We start from the raw sequence: 14,734 nt of genomic DNA, 5'->3' as shown, positions 1-14,734 counted from the left end.
GAAGAACATAAAACAAAGGAAAAACAGAAAAAAAAGATCCCATCGCCCACCTCTTACAAAGCCTGAATCTTGGCGAGAGCCTCGGGGAACTCGCTCCAGTCGTCGATGACGAGAACAGCACCGGCGTCGGTGAGGACCTTGGCCATCTCGGCCTTGCGCTCGGCGGGGTAGGGGCCAGTGTAGCCGAGGACCTTGATGCCGGCATTGTAGCCAGAAGAGGTACCGCTCTTGGAGTCCTCAATGGCGAGGGCCTCGTCGGCGGTCTTGCCGAGAACCTTGAGGGAGTGGAGGTAGATGGCGGGGTTGGGCTTGGAGGTAGGGGTGGGAAGGGAGGTGGCGGCAGAGAAGACAAGGTCCTCGGGGAAATACTTGGACTGGCCGACCTTCTCGATGGAGGCGAGGACTCGGCGCTTGGCAGACGAGGAGACGACAGCAAGGGTGTACTTGCCCTCCTCCTGGAGCTTCTCGAGCTGCTCCATGACACCAGGGCAGGGTTGGCCGTGGGCCTTGATCTTGGCAATGACGGCGTCCTCCTCGGCCAAGACGTACTTCTCGAGCTCCTCGGGGGTGAGCTTGATGCCGTAGCGCTCCTGGAGGGAGCCAAGCATGCCACGGAAGTTCTGGCCGACGAACTCGGAGATCAGAGACTCGCCAGTGAACTCCTTGTCAACCTCCTGGCCCTTGCAGATGGTGTTGATGATGTCGGCACAGGCCGCGAAAGCGAGCTCCTCGGAGAGGACGAGGGTGTTGTCGCAGTCGAAAAGGAGGGTGTTGATCTACATTGTCAGGACAATTGTCCAATGGTTAGCAAATTGATCAATCATTGAAAGGATGACTTTTTCTCATTTGTTCTATTCCGTTTCAGGCTGTGAATGCGTTTTGTTCTCTGGTGCCCAACCTTTGCTTTTCACATGGGCGATAGAATAATCGGCCATGCTCCAATTGAGGTGGGGTAATAAGCTGGTGCAGAAAAGGGAAAGCGGCGGGGGAGGGGCAGAAAGGAACACGGGAAAGATAAGGATAAGGATAAGGTACAGTGCTAAATGCTAGGACACGCAGCATGGACCGAGCTAGTCGGCTCTTGCTGTTTGATGGGATGGCAGAAGTGGATTCTTACCTTGGACATTTTGGCTAGTGTTTGGGGGGTAGAAGTGATGATCTTTTTGGGGGGTTGAGTTGAATTGATGGAGACTGAGCCTGGACAAGATAAAGTCGGAGCAGAGTTAGCTTTATAGCTTCAGAGTGGAGAGGGATACGAAGTGGAAGAAGATAGAATCGGAAAAATCGGGAATGGGTGGGAAGAGAGTGGGAGATGTGGAGGACTATGACGTGCCTTGGAATAGCTTGGCAGTGCTTGGTCTGGCCTTGGTTTTTGTTAGACTAGGTGGGATGTGGTGGATGAGAGAAATGTGAAGAGGAGAAGATGGGAATGGAGGAGAGAGCAGAATAAATAGGAACGAACAACTCTTGGGACCAGCTACTTACTTGTACCTTTATATAATGTGGTGCAAGATGAATTAGAAAAAAAAAAAAAAAAGAAAAGAAAAAAAGAAAAGGAAAAAAAGAAGTAGAAAATAAACTGGAGCAAGAAGGAACTGGGAAAAGCAAGCTCAACCTCCCCTTTCCCCCACAGTGCAGGAGCAGGGAGATCGATTGGTACAATCAATTGCAGGGCCAGGCCATTCCTTCCTAGTTCCACCTCAGCACCTCAGTCAGACAGCAGGAGCAACCCAAGCCCATGCCACATTGATGTTTCTACCCATGCATTGACCCCGCCACGTCGCTGGTTCATTGTTACAGCTTTGAAGCTATATTCACTAAGAAGGAAGCTTCCTGGATGCTGGCCCAAGTGAATCAGTCACCGTTGCCAGGAGAGGAAGCAGCTTAGCAAGAGGTGCCAGGTCCAGGTCAGCCATGTCCGAAGGAATGTCATTGTGTGGACGGTTCCTGCCCAGACAACAGAGACATGTGGGTTGAGCTATGCGGTGTATTTTCGTACCGTGGAACTTCCCTCGGACGAGGAGGAAGGCGGCGACGGAGATGGCAAACGGGGGACAAGACAGGGGAATTGATGAGCGATGCTCGATGCTCGATGCTCCATGTTCGATGTTCCTACTTCGTACCTAGTTCAAAGTAGTTCAAAGACCCTGGCTCGGAACTTTGAAGTTTCACCTCGTGTCAGTCCCAAAAAGGGACACAAACGAAAGCTGGTCCATGGCCCATGGTTCAATCTAACCCAAACCTGAAGCTTCTCCATCCAGGAACGACGATACGTACTTCATAGCTCCAAGCTATTGTCTCCCTCACCCCCTTTGATCTCGGTGTCACGATGCCCCTCTACATACAACAAGTACGTACAACTTCGGCAAGCTGGACATTACGGTTGTATGTACTCTTTCGCTGCTAGTAGCGCCGCGTTGGTATCGGGCCCGGCGGTCTTGGCCTAACCTTGCACGGGTTATTACTCCACCATATCATGGTTTGCCGTCTTATAATTGATGGACGCCAGGCCGAGAATATGACCAGTTAGCCGTCTCTTCCCGACATACCTCCCTCGATTGCTAATAAAAAAGGGTCTTCCGTTGGACACAGCCCAGTTGTTTTACAAGTATTGCTGCCAGGAGAGCATCGATGCGTCGATGCTCGGGTACAACAAGCCTAGGGAAAATAAATATGAGCCCCACCTTCTGCCAACAAGGTCCATTGTCCAGTCCAAGATATTATTACCCCGCCCCCGCCTTACCTTTTGAGATGATGAAAGCTCGATTGCGGCGAGAGGAAAAGAGGGAGAGACACGCACCTGCAGCCAGGCTTACCGTACAGTGGCCGACAGGGAGAGGGAGGGGCACGAAGGGGGTGTGTGGATGTGGTTCGCCCTGGCAAGATGCCCCTCGAGACGAAAGATGGCAATAATAGCTAATAACCTGCATCTAATTCACGGCGCCGCTAGCCGGGTCCAGCTCAGAATTGACCAGGGTAAGGTCCTGGTCCTGGTCCCACGTCCTGGTGTCGTACCGATACACCTGGGACACGTCCTAGCTGCTGCGTCGGGTCCGTATCCCGGAAAGACATTACATGGGGGATGCTTCTCTAGCTTCTCTAGCTTCTCTTCCAGGAGTGACGACGATTTCAAAAAGAAGGTGAGCAAGTCGGTAGGTGGAACTTACAAGGTACGAGAGACACGACCGCCTCTCCTCCTGATCAAGCTATCGTCGATGCAGTTTAGATCCGTCCACTTCTATTACTTCGCTGTTCAACAAAATAAGAAACGAAGTATCGCTTCAGCTCTCCGACCTCCCCTTACGAAGGACGGGCAGGACAGCACGAGGCGACCATCCCGCGATCCCACTCACACACTCGCACACCTTCGCACCCACACAATCAAGCGGTCAGGCGGTCTGCGAAACGAGGCCCCACGACTAATTTTGCCCTCCAGCCTCGATTTTCTCCTTTTTTCCCCTCCTAGTCTGAGGATGGCGATGAAGCTGATGGCTCGATAGTGGTCCGTCACCGCCTCGTGTCGTGTCTGCCGAAATGATATGGACTGCCATTGCTCATCGGTCTCGACAGCTGGTCCTAGGCCCCCCCTTTCCAGTCTAATATAACACATCGCAGTCTAGCTAGCAGTCTAACCAGCAGTCTAACTAGTAGCACAGCATCACGGCTCCCACGTTCGCAGTTCTGGCGGTCTCGAACGAAACATGGCAAACAGGGGTGGCGGCTCTGTTTCCCCCCCGCCCTTCGCCTCGCCCTTTCGATGCGGCGGTCAAAGGTCAAAGGGGGCCTGGCCTGGTCTGGACGATCAAGTGCGTGCGTGTGTGTCCCAACGCTGCAGAACACCTAATGCATATACAAGGATGTAACCGTTGAGGCAGTGGATGCTAGATCCGCCGTCGAGGGTCGAGCTCTCCCTTGTGTCTCTCTGTGACTGTGCCATCTCATCTGACCTCCCTCCCCTGTTGATCGTTCTGCTCTGATACTAATATTATTCCCTGTATTGGAATACCCCCGCGAGACTAACTCTTTGTCATAGAAATTCCCTCATCGTAAATCCAAATCACCTAACCGAAAATTGGGAGAGCCATGGTGGGAGGATGATTTTTGTTATCTCGCATCCCTCCGTTTTCCAACTCTGTCTGTCTGCGCGCCTGATAATCCCTATCTAACAAACAACTCTCATATAGACCACAGCAACAAATGGATCCCTCATTCTTCCCTTAGCTCGACCAGATTAGATAGAGAAAGGGCCCATTTTGATCGTAGCGGCCGAGACGGCACGCAACTGCACCAATTTAGTTCGGTCCTTTCCCGCCGGAATTGATGGGTTAGGCCGCTCGCTAAATTGGGTTGAGGGCCCAGAACTAGCAGAAACAGCCAAATAAAAGGAAGAGAGCCCAAGCAAACGCGTCCTCGGAGGGCCCCGCCTAACGAAGTGCAAAAAGACGCCTTCACGATAATTGGTAAAAAAAAATGGATTCTGGGAGACGGACGCTTCGGGCTGCAGCTGCCCCGCCTTGCACGACTTCGTTAATTGAGAAACGGGACATTGCCGCGAAGCGAGATCGCTCTAAGCAACATACTTTGCAAGTTGGTGCATAGACCTCTGTCGTGCAACTTGTTTTATTTTATCTAAACTATCTCTCTTTTCATTTCTTTTTCTTGTCCCTTGCCTGTGCTCTGAACTTGCTTCGCGCCCTCTGCTTGCACCTCGTGGCTCAGCTCTATGCTCCGAGCGGTGGACCGGGGCGGTGGGATGAAAAATTGGGCTGGGGCGTTGGTCTGGCCATAACACGCATACTTCGTACATGGATACAAGTACTGCCGAAAAGATGGGCTGCATGACCTGGCATGAGACATTTGGAATGCGACATTGGAACTATTTGATCTGTTTGTTCGTATGGGAAATATGGGAGTCATTCGTATAATTACATGCTAGCCCAAGAAACCCATTTGATGGCTCGTAGCAAGTACTTCGTAGAAGAGATAACCCCCCTTGTTCGAAAACACTCATTACCATCACCGTCATCTCATCTTAATGAATCTCATCCTGGGGAGATTCAATACGTTCCTCGGAGAGTAATTCCTCTTCTTGACACCAAAAGAGCTATCCAACAGGCTTCCCCCTTGCTCAGAGAGAAAAAAAAAAAACATCTGTATGACTTCGTAAACCACATGTAGCTACAAAAGGAGATTCTTCCCCATCCTCTCCTAACTCACAGATTGCCCAAGCCCCCTTTCTTCACGCCAGCCTCCAAGCTCCTTGTTTTTTTTTCCTGTCCTCGTGATGCCCTTCGTCCCCCCTGTCCCTAACGAAGGAAAGCTACCCCGAAATTAGGATTCCCCACGATTCTTTGGGGGTGGTACGGTGGGGCATGGGGGGTGGCGTTTCGTAGCTTTGGGTCGCGTCGGTCAGTGATCTCCCCATAGTTTCTTTGGTTCGGGCGAGAGAGAGAGAGAGAGAGAGCTGTTACGAGATGGGGCGCTGGACACTATTGAGGAAGATCTAGCGGATCTTGGGAAGAGGAGGGGAAAAAAAAAGAAAAGATGGATCCGCTAGAGGGAGTTCCGGGGGTGCGTTTCCGGTGCGGCGAAGGGAGCTTGAAGGGGTTCTTTTTTGCAGCGAGACATCGGTGGTGTTGAAGATTTGGGGGCAAGCTCATGGAGCTATGATGGGGTTTGTACTCATATTTGATCTACCGAGTAAGCCCGTTTTCTGTTTCTTCTCTTTCTTTTTCCCTGAGGGCCTAGTGATTTGTCTCTAGATGTATTTCCCTTGGCGTGCTGGACCGTTTTATCCGTTTTGTCCTGTGCTGCGAGAGTCCGTTGAGGCCGGACGCAACACATGAAAAAGCTCTCAACAAGGTCAAATTCGGCCGGATGACGGAAGATTCACCATCGGGTCATCTCTTTTCCTCGTTGTCTCATGGAGAGGAGACTCGCACAATGAATATCACGAATTTCAGAACGTGGAAAAACAAACAAGGGCAGCAAGAAGGAGAGGAGCAAACCAATCTCTTTCGTGTCTCTGTTGTGTCTTAGGTATTCCAGATCCTATATTTCCCGGGTTGGGTTCAATGTGCCAGCATCATCGTCACTATCCCTTCGTTCTCTTACAGGACACTTTCTGCCTCCGGATCCTTCACTTACAAAAATGCACCAGCACTGTTACACAAGACCACACATCGAACGAACGTATCTCTCCCCATTCCGTCTATATCACCAAGCCCCAACCTAGGAATTGAACCAAGTGGAACTGGAAATATCAGTCTATTAATATGTACCATCATTTGCCACAAGAAAAAAAGAAGAAAACAGAAGAACGAAGGCAAAGCTGGTTGCGACGTCTTGACCTCGTCGCCATGCACCACCCTTCATGCAAAACTTCGAGATTCCTTCAAGACCTCATTGGAAAACCCTCAGGGCCTGGTAACAACAAAAAGAGAAAAGTATTAACAAACTGCGTTGCCAAACTAAAGCGGACCTTTTCCACGTCCAAGAGAAGAAAAAAAAAAAATCGTCACATTATCTGCCGGCGAGCAAATCCCTTCCAAAACGCCTTTATCGATAGCCATAAACACCACCCCTTCTCCATTCCAAAAAACAAGAAGCCGGCATCAATGAGGTGAAGACAAAATAAATAGTTTCCGCCAACGCCCTAGAAAAAGCTCGAGGAACAAAAACAAAAAAAAAGGAAAAAAGAAAACATGAAACCTTTCAACAAACTCTCTATAGACGAGTTGTTGGTCATATGTGGCAGTATCGGTAGCAGTAGTAAGTTCGTCATGCTCAGCCGTTTTCCTTGGCATATCGTCGTTCGGAACATCGGAGACATAAAAACAGTCGAAGTTTCGACAAGAAAGGAGAGAGACACGTCGCTTAGTTTCACAGAATCTCCCGCAGCTTCGCCTTTTGCTGAGCCGTAAGCGTCGTGGGGAACTGCACGTTGTACTTGATGATGAGGTCGCCGCGCTCGCCGGGCTTCTTCGAGATGGGCATGCCCTGGCCGGGGAAGCGATCTTCGCTGCCGGGCTGTACGGGGCCGCCCTTTTCGATGGGGATCTGCTTGCCGTCGATGGTGTCGACACGCCTGCTGAATCCGGTGAGGGCCTCTTTGAGGTTGAGGTTGATGTCGCGGACGAGGTCGTTGTCGACACGCTTGAAGAGAGCGTGGGGTTTCTTGCAACAATGTTAGCCTTGTAAAAGGGGAGGGTGGAGAGGCTTTATATGTTTGCTAGAGGGGGATATGCTTACCTCCTCGAGAATAAAATGCAGATCCTGGCGACCTCCCTCAACAACTTGGTCGCCAACACCATGGAACTTAAACTTGCTACCCTTCTTGAGACCCGGCTTGACAGGAACCTCCAGGATCTGCTCCACAAGCGAAAGCTTCCCGGACTCATCGTACGTCTTGCGCTTTATCTTCAACTTCTTGGTAACGCCGTGGAAGATCTCCTCGAGCGTCAAAGCAAGCGGCTTCTCAATGGTGCTAACCTCGGGAGCGGGCTGCTGAGCACGCATGAAGGTCCCCGACCCGCGAGACCGAGGAGTGCGGGGACCGCCAGCGCCGCCAGCACCGTAGGAACGAGCGCCGGCGCCGGCGAGGTTGGCGAACAGATCCTCAAAGCCGCCGCCGCCGTCGGACCTAGCGAAGTCGGCAAAGATGTCCTCAGCGTTGCGGAACGTGTAGGAGCCGCCCGGTCCACCAAAGGCGAACCCGCCAGCGCCTCCGTTGGGCATGGTGCCAAAGCTGAAGCCTGGGGGTACGCCGCCGGTGCTGGTGAAGGTTGGACCGCCGCCGGCTCCGGGCTCGGGAGGCGGGGCGCCCCCTCGGAGGAGGAACTCGAGACCGTAGGCGTCGTAGATTTTACGCTTTTCGGGGTCGGAGAGAATCTCGTAGGCTTGTGAGCATTCTTTGAACTTTTCGGCGGCTTCAGGGCTGTTCTTGTTTTTGTCGGGGTGCCATTTCATGGCCGCCTTCCTGTTATCCAAAAGGTTAGTATCATGTCCTGAGATATGGGTTGTTTGGAGAGTCTCGTGAGGTCACGAGTGCAGTGGCGTCGTGCCATAGCCAGCAATGACAACGTGAATCGGACGAAGAAACGAGAGAAGCAAGAAGAAGGGAAAGAAGAAGAAAAGAAGCAAGGCGTGCAAAGCTCGAGGCAAACGGCGGCCATAGTGTTCGAAAAAAAAAAACTGCCAGAGTAACCAAGAGAAAAAAAGGCTCTCTACTTACCGGTAGCCTTTCTTGATTTCATCAGTGGTGGCGTTGGGCTTGATGCCCAGCTGGTCGTAGAGCTTCGTTTCCTTGACCATTTTGAATTAAATCGGTTCGAATTCTAGAGACGAGAAGTAATGTCAGTGATCGGTTCCTTCGATTGATTGGCGATTGGGACGGGGCGAGGTAATAAGAGGCTTTCCATACAGTTTTTAGGTAGGAATTGATATCAGCAGATGGAGGAATGATGCTGAGGCGGTGGGGTTGAAGTCGAGCTCTCTATCAGCGCGGGGGGAAATAGAAATCTCCGCTGGTGTGGGTGGAGTGGCGGGGATAGAGAGAGAAAGAACGGTGTTAGAGGGGTAGAGGAAAGAAGAGGGAAAAGAAAATCCAAATCCTTCCAAAGATATTGCAGATGGGATTATTTTGAAGTAGGCTTGAAAAGTTTCAGATGGGAGAAAAAAGAAGAAAGAGAGAGAGAAATGGATGGAATCGAGCATTGAGCTAATAGAAATAGATGATGCAGTGGGCAATGGGCAATGGACAATGGGCAATGGTGGTTGGAGGGGAACAAGTGACCGTGATCATCAAGTGCGTGATCTTGGGGCGGTTACGACTGGGGAAGTCACAGTGGAGTGGAGTGCAGTTACTGCATCGGTAGAGGCTTTCATTGATCTGGTCACTGCCAGTTGCCAGTGCAGTGAGTCTTTGCAGTGCAGGGTGGAGTGTTGAAGTAATAGTGCATATTCAGTAGTGGTGTTAAAGGTGTACTTGGAGTGTTGATTCACCAAATGGCAACTGAACAAGTACAAAGTTAGCTCTCTAGCGGTACTTGATATCTGTTAGAGAAGGTCTCAAAAAAGAGCCGCCGGATTCATGGATTCATCAACTGTGGAATGCTCTATCAACAGGAAAATATCCCACTTTCAAGAAGGCAAAAATCAAGCAAAATCCTTCATCAATCCAATTCCAGGCTGCCTCCCTCTCCATAGAAGATTAAAAAGAAATTAAAAGAAGAAGAAGTTTCTGAAAACAGCCTCATAATCCCGTTTCCATCTCGCCACCGCCCTCAGCATCAATGGACCTGATTCCCAAGCCTCGGCGTCCTGTTATCAACTGCCAAGTAGCCGGCCAAGTACACCGCCCAAGCTCCTCGCCATCCAAAGGGTCGAACAAACGATGACGACAGTTGGAATCGATTTTGCGGGGCAATGGAAAATCCCATGCCCAGCGTGGCTGTTACGTCCCAAAGTACCCTCGCCTCTCACGACTCCTCGTAGGAATCGGTCGGAGATACTTGGCGAGCTATCAATTTGATCAGGTCTGTTTCCTCTTCTAACCAATTAAGCCTTGACGAAACCACGCGACAGGTCCAAGGACAGCACAATAGTACGATTTCTTTCCCGTCTCGAAGAGCTGGAAAAAAAGCTCACGTCCCACAGACAGAGAGCAATTGCAGCCAATTCATCAATGCCTTTCTCGTGGCAGAGGTAGAGATAACCCCTGAAGGCAAGCAGGTTGACCTTCCTCGTCAAACTCACCGAGCTAGCTCTCGTGAAAGCTCGAAAAGCTCTCTCATGGAATGTTCTCGAAGCTTCCATGAAGTCCCTCGCTCATAGCGGAAACAATTCATCACGACTAACACCCTGCGAGACATAAATGGGTTGAGGGAGCGAGCAAGACTAGTCAACCCACCCACCATACGAAGGCGAAGAGGTAAACTTAGAAACAAGGCCCTAAATCACAGTCGCCTCACTACGGGGCTCTCCGAGCCGACTCTCGAAGCTACGAACTACTAGTTTCCTAGTTTACTAGCTACGTAATTCAATTCATAATTCAATTCGCCTGCATCTCAATTGGTTCATGTTTCAGTGTCTGTTTCGATTGACCTTCTAGCTGCTCTGCTTGGGGCAATGGGTATCAATGAAGCCATCCCACCCGACCCTATGCTACCTCCGTCCATGAAAAAAAGAAAAGATCAAAAAAGAAGACAAACAGGAAAAGTGCCATGATGTTCTCTCCGTTCAACCCCAACTTAAAGGGAACAAAACAAAAAAAAAGGGGGAGAGGAAGATGGGATCATTGCATGATGACCCTTTTGTAGTGGGGATGCATGCATACTCTACGCACCGTCCTTACGAACCGACTCCAACACTTCGAAACACCTAACTTTGGTCCGGCCGCTGCCGACCCCTCTCCTGCTCCCTAACAAAGATAGGCTTAGTACTAACCTCCTTCATCTCCTGCATCGGGACATCCTCCTTATTGTCACCGTCGACCTTCGCAGGAGGAGGCAACAGAGGCGCACTCAGACCAGGCCCTTGCTCGCCCCGTCCAAGAACGGGAGACTCAACATTAATAAGCTCCGCGTCCTCCTCGCCGGCACCAGGCTGAGACGCCTCTGTTATGAGGTCATCATCATCATCAACATCCATCCCACCAAACTCGTCGCCGCGGAAATCTCCCTCCCGGGAATCCATCGAGCCGATTGACGCGCGATTCGTCGCCATCGAGTCGACGCTGCCCGATCGGGACCGCATGTCGAAAGACTCGAGGGTCTCCATCGGCACGTCCCCGCCGGCTGTGGCCGCGGCCGTTGCTTCTTCCTCTTGCTCAATCTCCTTCTGGAAGCTGCGGTTGTCGACTTTGATGAAGCGCTGGAGGGCGTCCGGCAGGGGAATCTTGGGCGTGCTCATGGCTTCCTCGGTGGCGTAGATCAGCATGAGGGAGTTCGATTCGTCCCACATGGCGTTGTGGATCGTCTCGAAGTCGACCGTCTGCAAGAGAAAGTGTGCATTAGTGACGGGGGTTTGCGGCATGATGCGACTTATGGCAATGGGTAGTTAATGTAAAAAGGGGAGGGAAGGGGGTATATCATAGGCAATGGACATACCTCAGCCTTGACAGGCATCTGCCTGTTGCCAGTATATTCAAGTCTCCACCACTGATCCTTGGGGGCAGCAGGGCTATCCGCCAACTCGATCAAGGTAGGTTCGGCCCTCCTGCAGACGTAGACGATGTCCTTGCCAGTAGCAATTCCGCGAAGCGTGTACTTGTTGCAGGTTAAGGAACCGGATTTGTTAGGATCCGTGAGGAGAGAGCCGATAAACTTATCGACCTCGGCGCATCGCTTCTTCTCCTCCTCGATTTCTGCTTGGAATCTGTTAGTGAAACGATCTCTAACTTGGTGTGTTTTTTTTTTTTTTTTTTTTTTTTTTTTTTTTTGGATTCGTAGTAAGAGAGAAGACTCACCCTCGATCTCCTTCTGGAGCTGCTCCATCTGCCGATTCATCTCCTCTCCAATCTTCCTCAACCCCTTATACCTCTCCTCCTCCTCAGCCGTAAAATCACAAGGCGCATCCGCCGCCCCATTAGGATACGTCTTCCGATCATACCCGGACTGCTCAAACGCCCTGAACCGCGCGCTCGTCTCCGAATACTTCATCAGGATCTCCGCGCGCTTCGCCTCGGCCGCGAGGCTCTTGAGACGGTCCTGGATCGAAGGCTGATCGGGAGGGGATTCCCTCTTCTCGACCTCGTCGCGCTTGGCCTTGGCGCGGCGGCGCATCCACTGGATGCCGATGGCTTCTTTTCTGCGCGCCCAGAGGTAGCGCTGCGGGCTGAAGGTCTCGGGGATTTCGAATTTGGAGGATCGGAACGGGTCCGTTACGGAGACGACGAGGACCTCTCTCATCTCGGCGAAGAGGGTCATGGAAATCTTCTCCAAGGGCGTGTCAAGCTCGTCGACAAGCGCCGGGCGCCACAGTTCATAGTCCCAGACGTCGTAGATCGTCTTGACACGGGTGTAGGTATCCTCCGTCAGGCCGAGCCTGAGGTAGTTGACGGGGTTGACTTGGCGGTCGTCTTCTGTGGGGAGACGACCGGCGGGGCCGATTTCGAAATTGCAGGCGTCATGCGTGATCGGCTTAATGCAATCAGGACCGTAATTCTCAACTAGATTGGCGAAGAGCGCTTCGTCGTAGTCCCACGAGTTGACTACCAACTCGGACAGGACGGAAGTAGAGCCAAAGCTGCGCTCGGAGGAGTCTAGAAAGCTCATGAGGCGATGAACCTCGTGGTTAAAGGCGACAACCTCCGGCAAATCGGGCATGCCGTCATCGCCGGACGTCTGCATCCGCGCGAGAATGTGAGGCGGCAGGATAGGTTTGCCGGCCCACCACTCGCTGTTATGACCGTAGCTTGTAGCAGGAGGACCAACTTCTAGAAGGGTGTTTCGAGCAAGCGGAATCTCATGGAGAATAGTAAGGATTGAGCCTATCCGGTGATCCGCAGTGGTGGCATCGTTGAGTAGGAGAGCGGGCGTGTTCGAATCTCTCTTGCGCGCCGAGGCGTACACGCTGGTAGGCGTAGGCGTGCTTCCCGAGACATTGTCTGGACGGACAATAGCCCACTGCGATTCGTCGTACTCCTCTCTGTTCGCCGGGCCAAACATAGGCAAATCGCCCATGACTCCCGAGACCTGAGGCGGTGCTTTGAGTCCAGCCTCCGTAGCGGACTCCATAAGAGCTCGTCTGAAATCCTCGTCTTCGTCGTCTGCGGCAGTAGGACCTACTCCGGATAGTTGGTAAAGTTAGTAAAAATACGCCAAAAACAGATTTGGGTAAACAGGGGTGGCTGAGGAGAGAGCCAGTTACCGGGCAGAGATGCCACAGTCAAATCTATTGCCCTACCAAGTGGTGAACGTCGCTTCGTTGGGGTAGGGGGACGTGAAGGTGCGGCTCCGCTGTAATAGGGTGTATCCTGTCCTGGAACGACTCCGTGGAGAATCTGAGGTCCGCTGCCGTGGTCGGGAGCGGATTCGATGTGGAAGGCTGGATGAGGCCACTTGTCAGTCTTCGCGCCCACACGTGTCTAGGGGACAAATAAGAGATTTTCAAGAAGGTGCAAGTCGTCCGTACACATTGGGCCCTCTGAGCCGTCCCGGTCCGCTGTGAACGCGCTTTCATCCCACGAGTATTTCTTTCGAAACTGCATGCGTAGACGTTAGTCAGACTGGAGTCCGCAACGATCGTTGATTCCCACTAGACGCATCGAGGTTAAACCCTCCTCGCGCCGCTGGAGGCTCGCTCCACGTATCGGCCAACAGGGAATACGAACCGCCACCTCATCATCGTAGAATTCCGCTATTAATTGGTTGGCATCGGCATTGGATTGCTGTAGCAACACACCCACGTTAGCGCAATGTTCTACAAAACTCGCAGTCCCTTCCGAGCTGTCCAGGGGAGGGCGGCAAAGCAGAGACCTATCCCTGCCCGCACCTTGAAAGCATGGGGCTTGCACGTACTCTGAGGGCTCGAGTGGCAAGAGGCCTGTCGCTCTCGCCAAGGCCTGCGAACTCCAAGAAAGACTGGATATCCTCATCGCTTGGCTCGCGCGACATCTTGGCCGCGGGGAAGTATCAATTGACGCCTTCGATATGACACACTCCCTTCCGCCCGCACCTGGAGAGAATTATGCCTGATCGATCTCGTTCCGCTTTCTTGGATCGAATCGAGAATGGAGAATCGACGAAAGGACGGGCGACAGAGGTTGAGAACGAGAAGAAGGCGAAGAGGCCGTCCAAAACACCCGACAAGAGGGGTGGATTTGGTTCGCGTCGAGGTTCGAGGACGGGGTGAGGGGGGAGGTTTGGAGGAGGTTCCCTTTGGCAAGGTGGACTATACAGTTTGAAGTGGCACTCTCTATCGGAGGAGCAGAAACATCTAGCTCGTGGGTATCAGATTGTATTTGTAGGATATGGCATCGCACGATGGTTGGCAAGAGAGTAAAGGCTATAAAGGACAATCAAGGATTCAGTCAGGTCGTTGTGGGCAGTGATATGAGCTGTGGATCTGACTTGGAAGCTTGCCGACGTCAGCAGCGCTACGTAGATAACATTGGCTGAGCCTTAGGAAGAAGTGTTATAGTGCTGCACTAATCAATGATCAATGCTAGGCTCCAAGCTTGGACCAGACAGAGGCTGCAGGGGTGCTAAGTGATATCTGATTCTGAGCACAATGTACCATTTTGCTGTGCATTGTGCTAAGGAGTACTTCCAAGTTCTATTGTCATCAATTGATCAACTTTCACATTTTCAATTTCAAACCGGCCTCAGTTGCCTTTCCAAGCTTCAAAGGAATATTCAAGCTGTTTTATGATAACCGGATAGAGGCTAGTATCTCGGAGAAGAACAATCAAGGTATCTGAAAAGTACTCATGGCTCTATACTTTCTTTTTATCTTTATCTATCGCAAATTATTAAACATATATATGGAACCTACACTCCATCAGGGAGAAAAAAGAACATCGACAAAACACGGGCAAGAATATCCACGGGGCAAGATATTGAAATGAGAATAAACGACCATTCAATCCGGGGGGTTATACACTAAAACGCCTCTAGAAATCATGTACTTCATAAAAGAACATGAAAAGGAAAGAAAACAACAAAACAGCCGCCTTCCCTCGCCGCGCTATGCGTCTTGATGAGAACATAAAAAAAAGAAAAAAGGTGAAAAA

The 14,734-nt window shown here is 51.5% G+C and overlaps 3 protein-coding genes across 3 annotated transcripts; all 3 read right to left on the bottom strand.

Moving 5' to 3' along the window:
* Window positions 1–53: 53 nt before the first annotated feature.
* On the bottom strand, window positions 54–1,126 carry SAPIO_CDS8905 (uncharacterized protein; the record flags this gene model as incomplete). The annotated part of the gene is made up of 2 exons (XM_016790434.1): window positions 54–776; window positions 1,118–1,126. 2 exons carry the CDS (start codon window positions 1,124–1,126, stop codon window positions 54–56), a joined length of 732 nt encoding a protein of 243 aa, XP_016639737.1.
* Window positions 1,127–6,882: 5,756 nt separating this feature from the next.
* SAPIO_CDS8904 (uncharacterized protein) lies at window positions 6,883–8,313 on the bottom strand (the record flags this gene model as incomplete). Its single annotated transcript, XM_016790433.1, has 3 exons — window positions 6,883–7,176; window positions 7,252–7,978; window positions 8,234–8,313. The coding sequence occupies 3 exons, from the start codon at window positions 8,311–8,313 to the stop codon at window positions 6,883–6,885; spliced, it is 1,101 nt and encodes a 366-aa protein (XP_016639736.1).
* A 2,067-nt stretch (window positions 8,314–10,380) lies between these two features.
* SAPIO_CDS8903 (uncharacterized protein) lies at window positions 10,381–13,616 on the bottom strand (the record flags this gene model as incomplete). Its single annotated transcript, XM_016790432.1, has 7 exons — window positions 10,381–10,992; window positions 11,109–11,365; window positions 11,468–12,784; window positions 12,907–13,047; window positions 13,135–13,204; window positions 13,334–13,390; window positions 13,521–13,616. 7 exons carry the CDS (start codon window positions 13,614–13,616, stop codon window positions 10,381–10,383), a joined length of 2,550 nt encoding a protein of 849 aa, XP_016639735.1.
* Window positions 13,617–14,734: the final 1,118 nt, after the last annotated feature.

This window comes from Scedosporium apiospermum, assembly GCF_000732125.1.
Source record: "Scedosporium apiospermum strain IHEM 14462 chromosome Unknown SEQ_SAPIO_0132, whole genome shotgun sequence".
Lineage (NCBI taxonomy): Eukaryota > Fungi > Ascomycota > Sordariomycetes > Microascales > Microascaceae > Scedosporium > Scedosporium apiospermum.
Note: the sequence above shows the minus strand (reverse complement) of the source record. Positions and strands in the feature narration are given on the sequence as shown.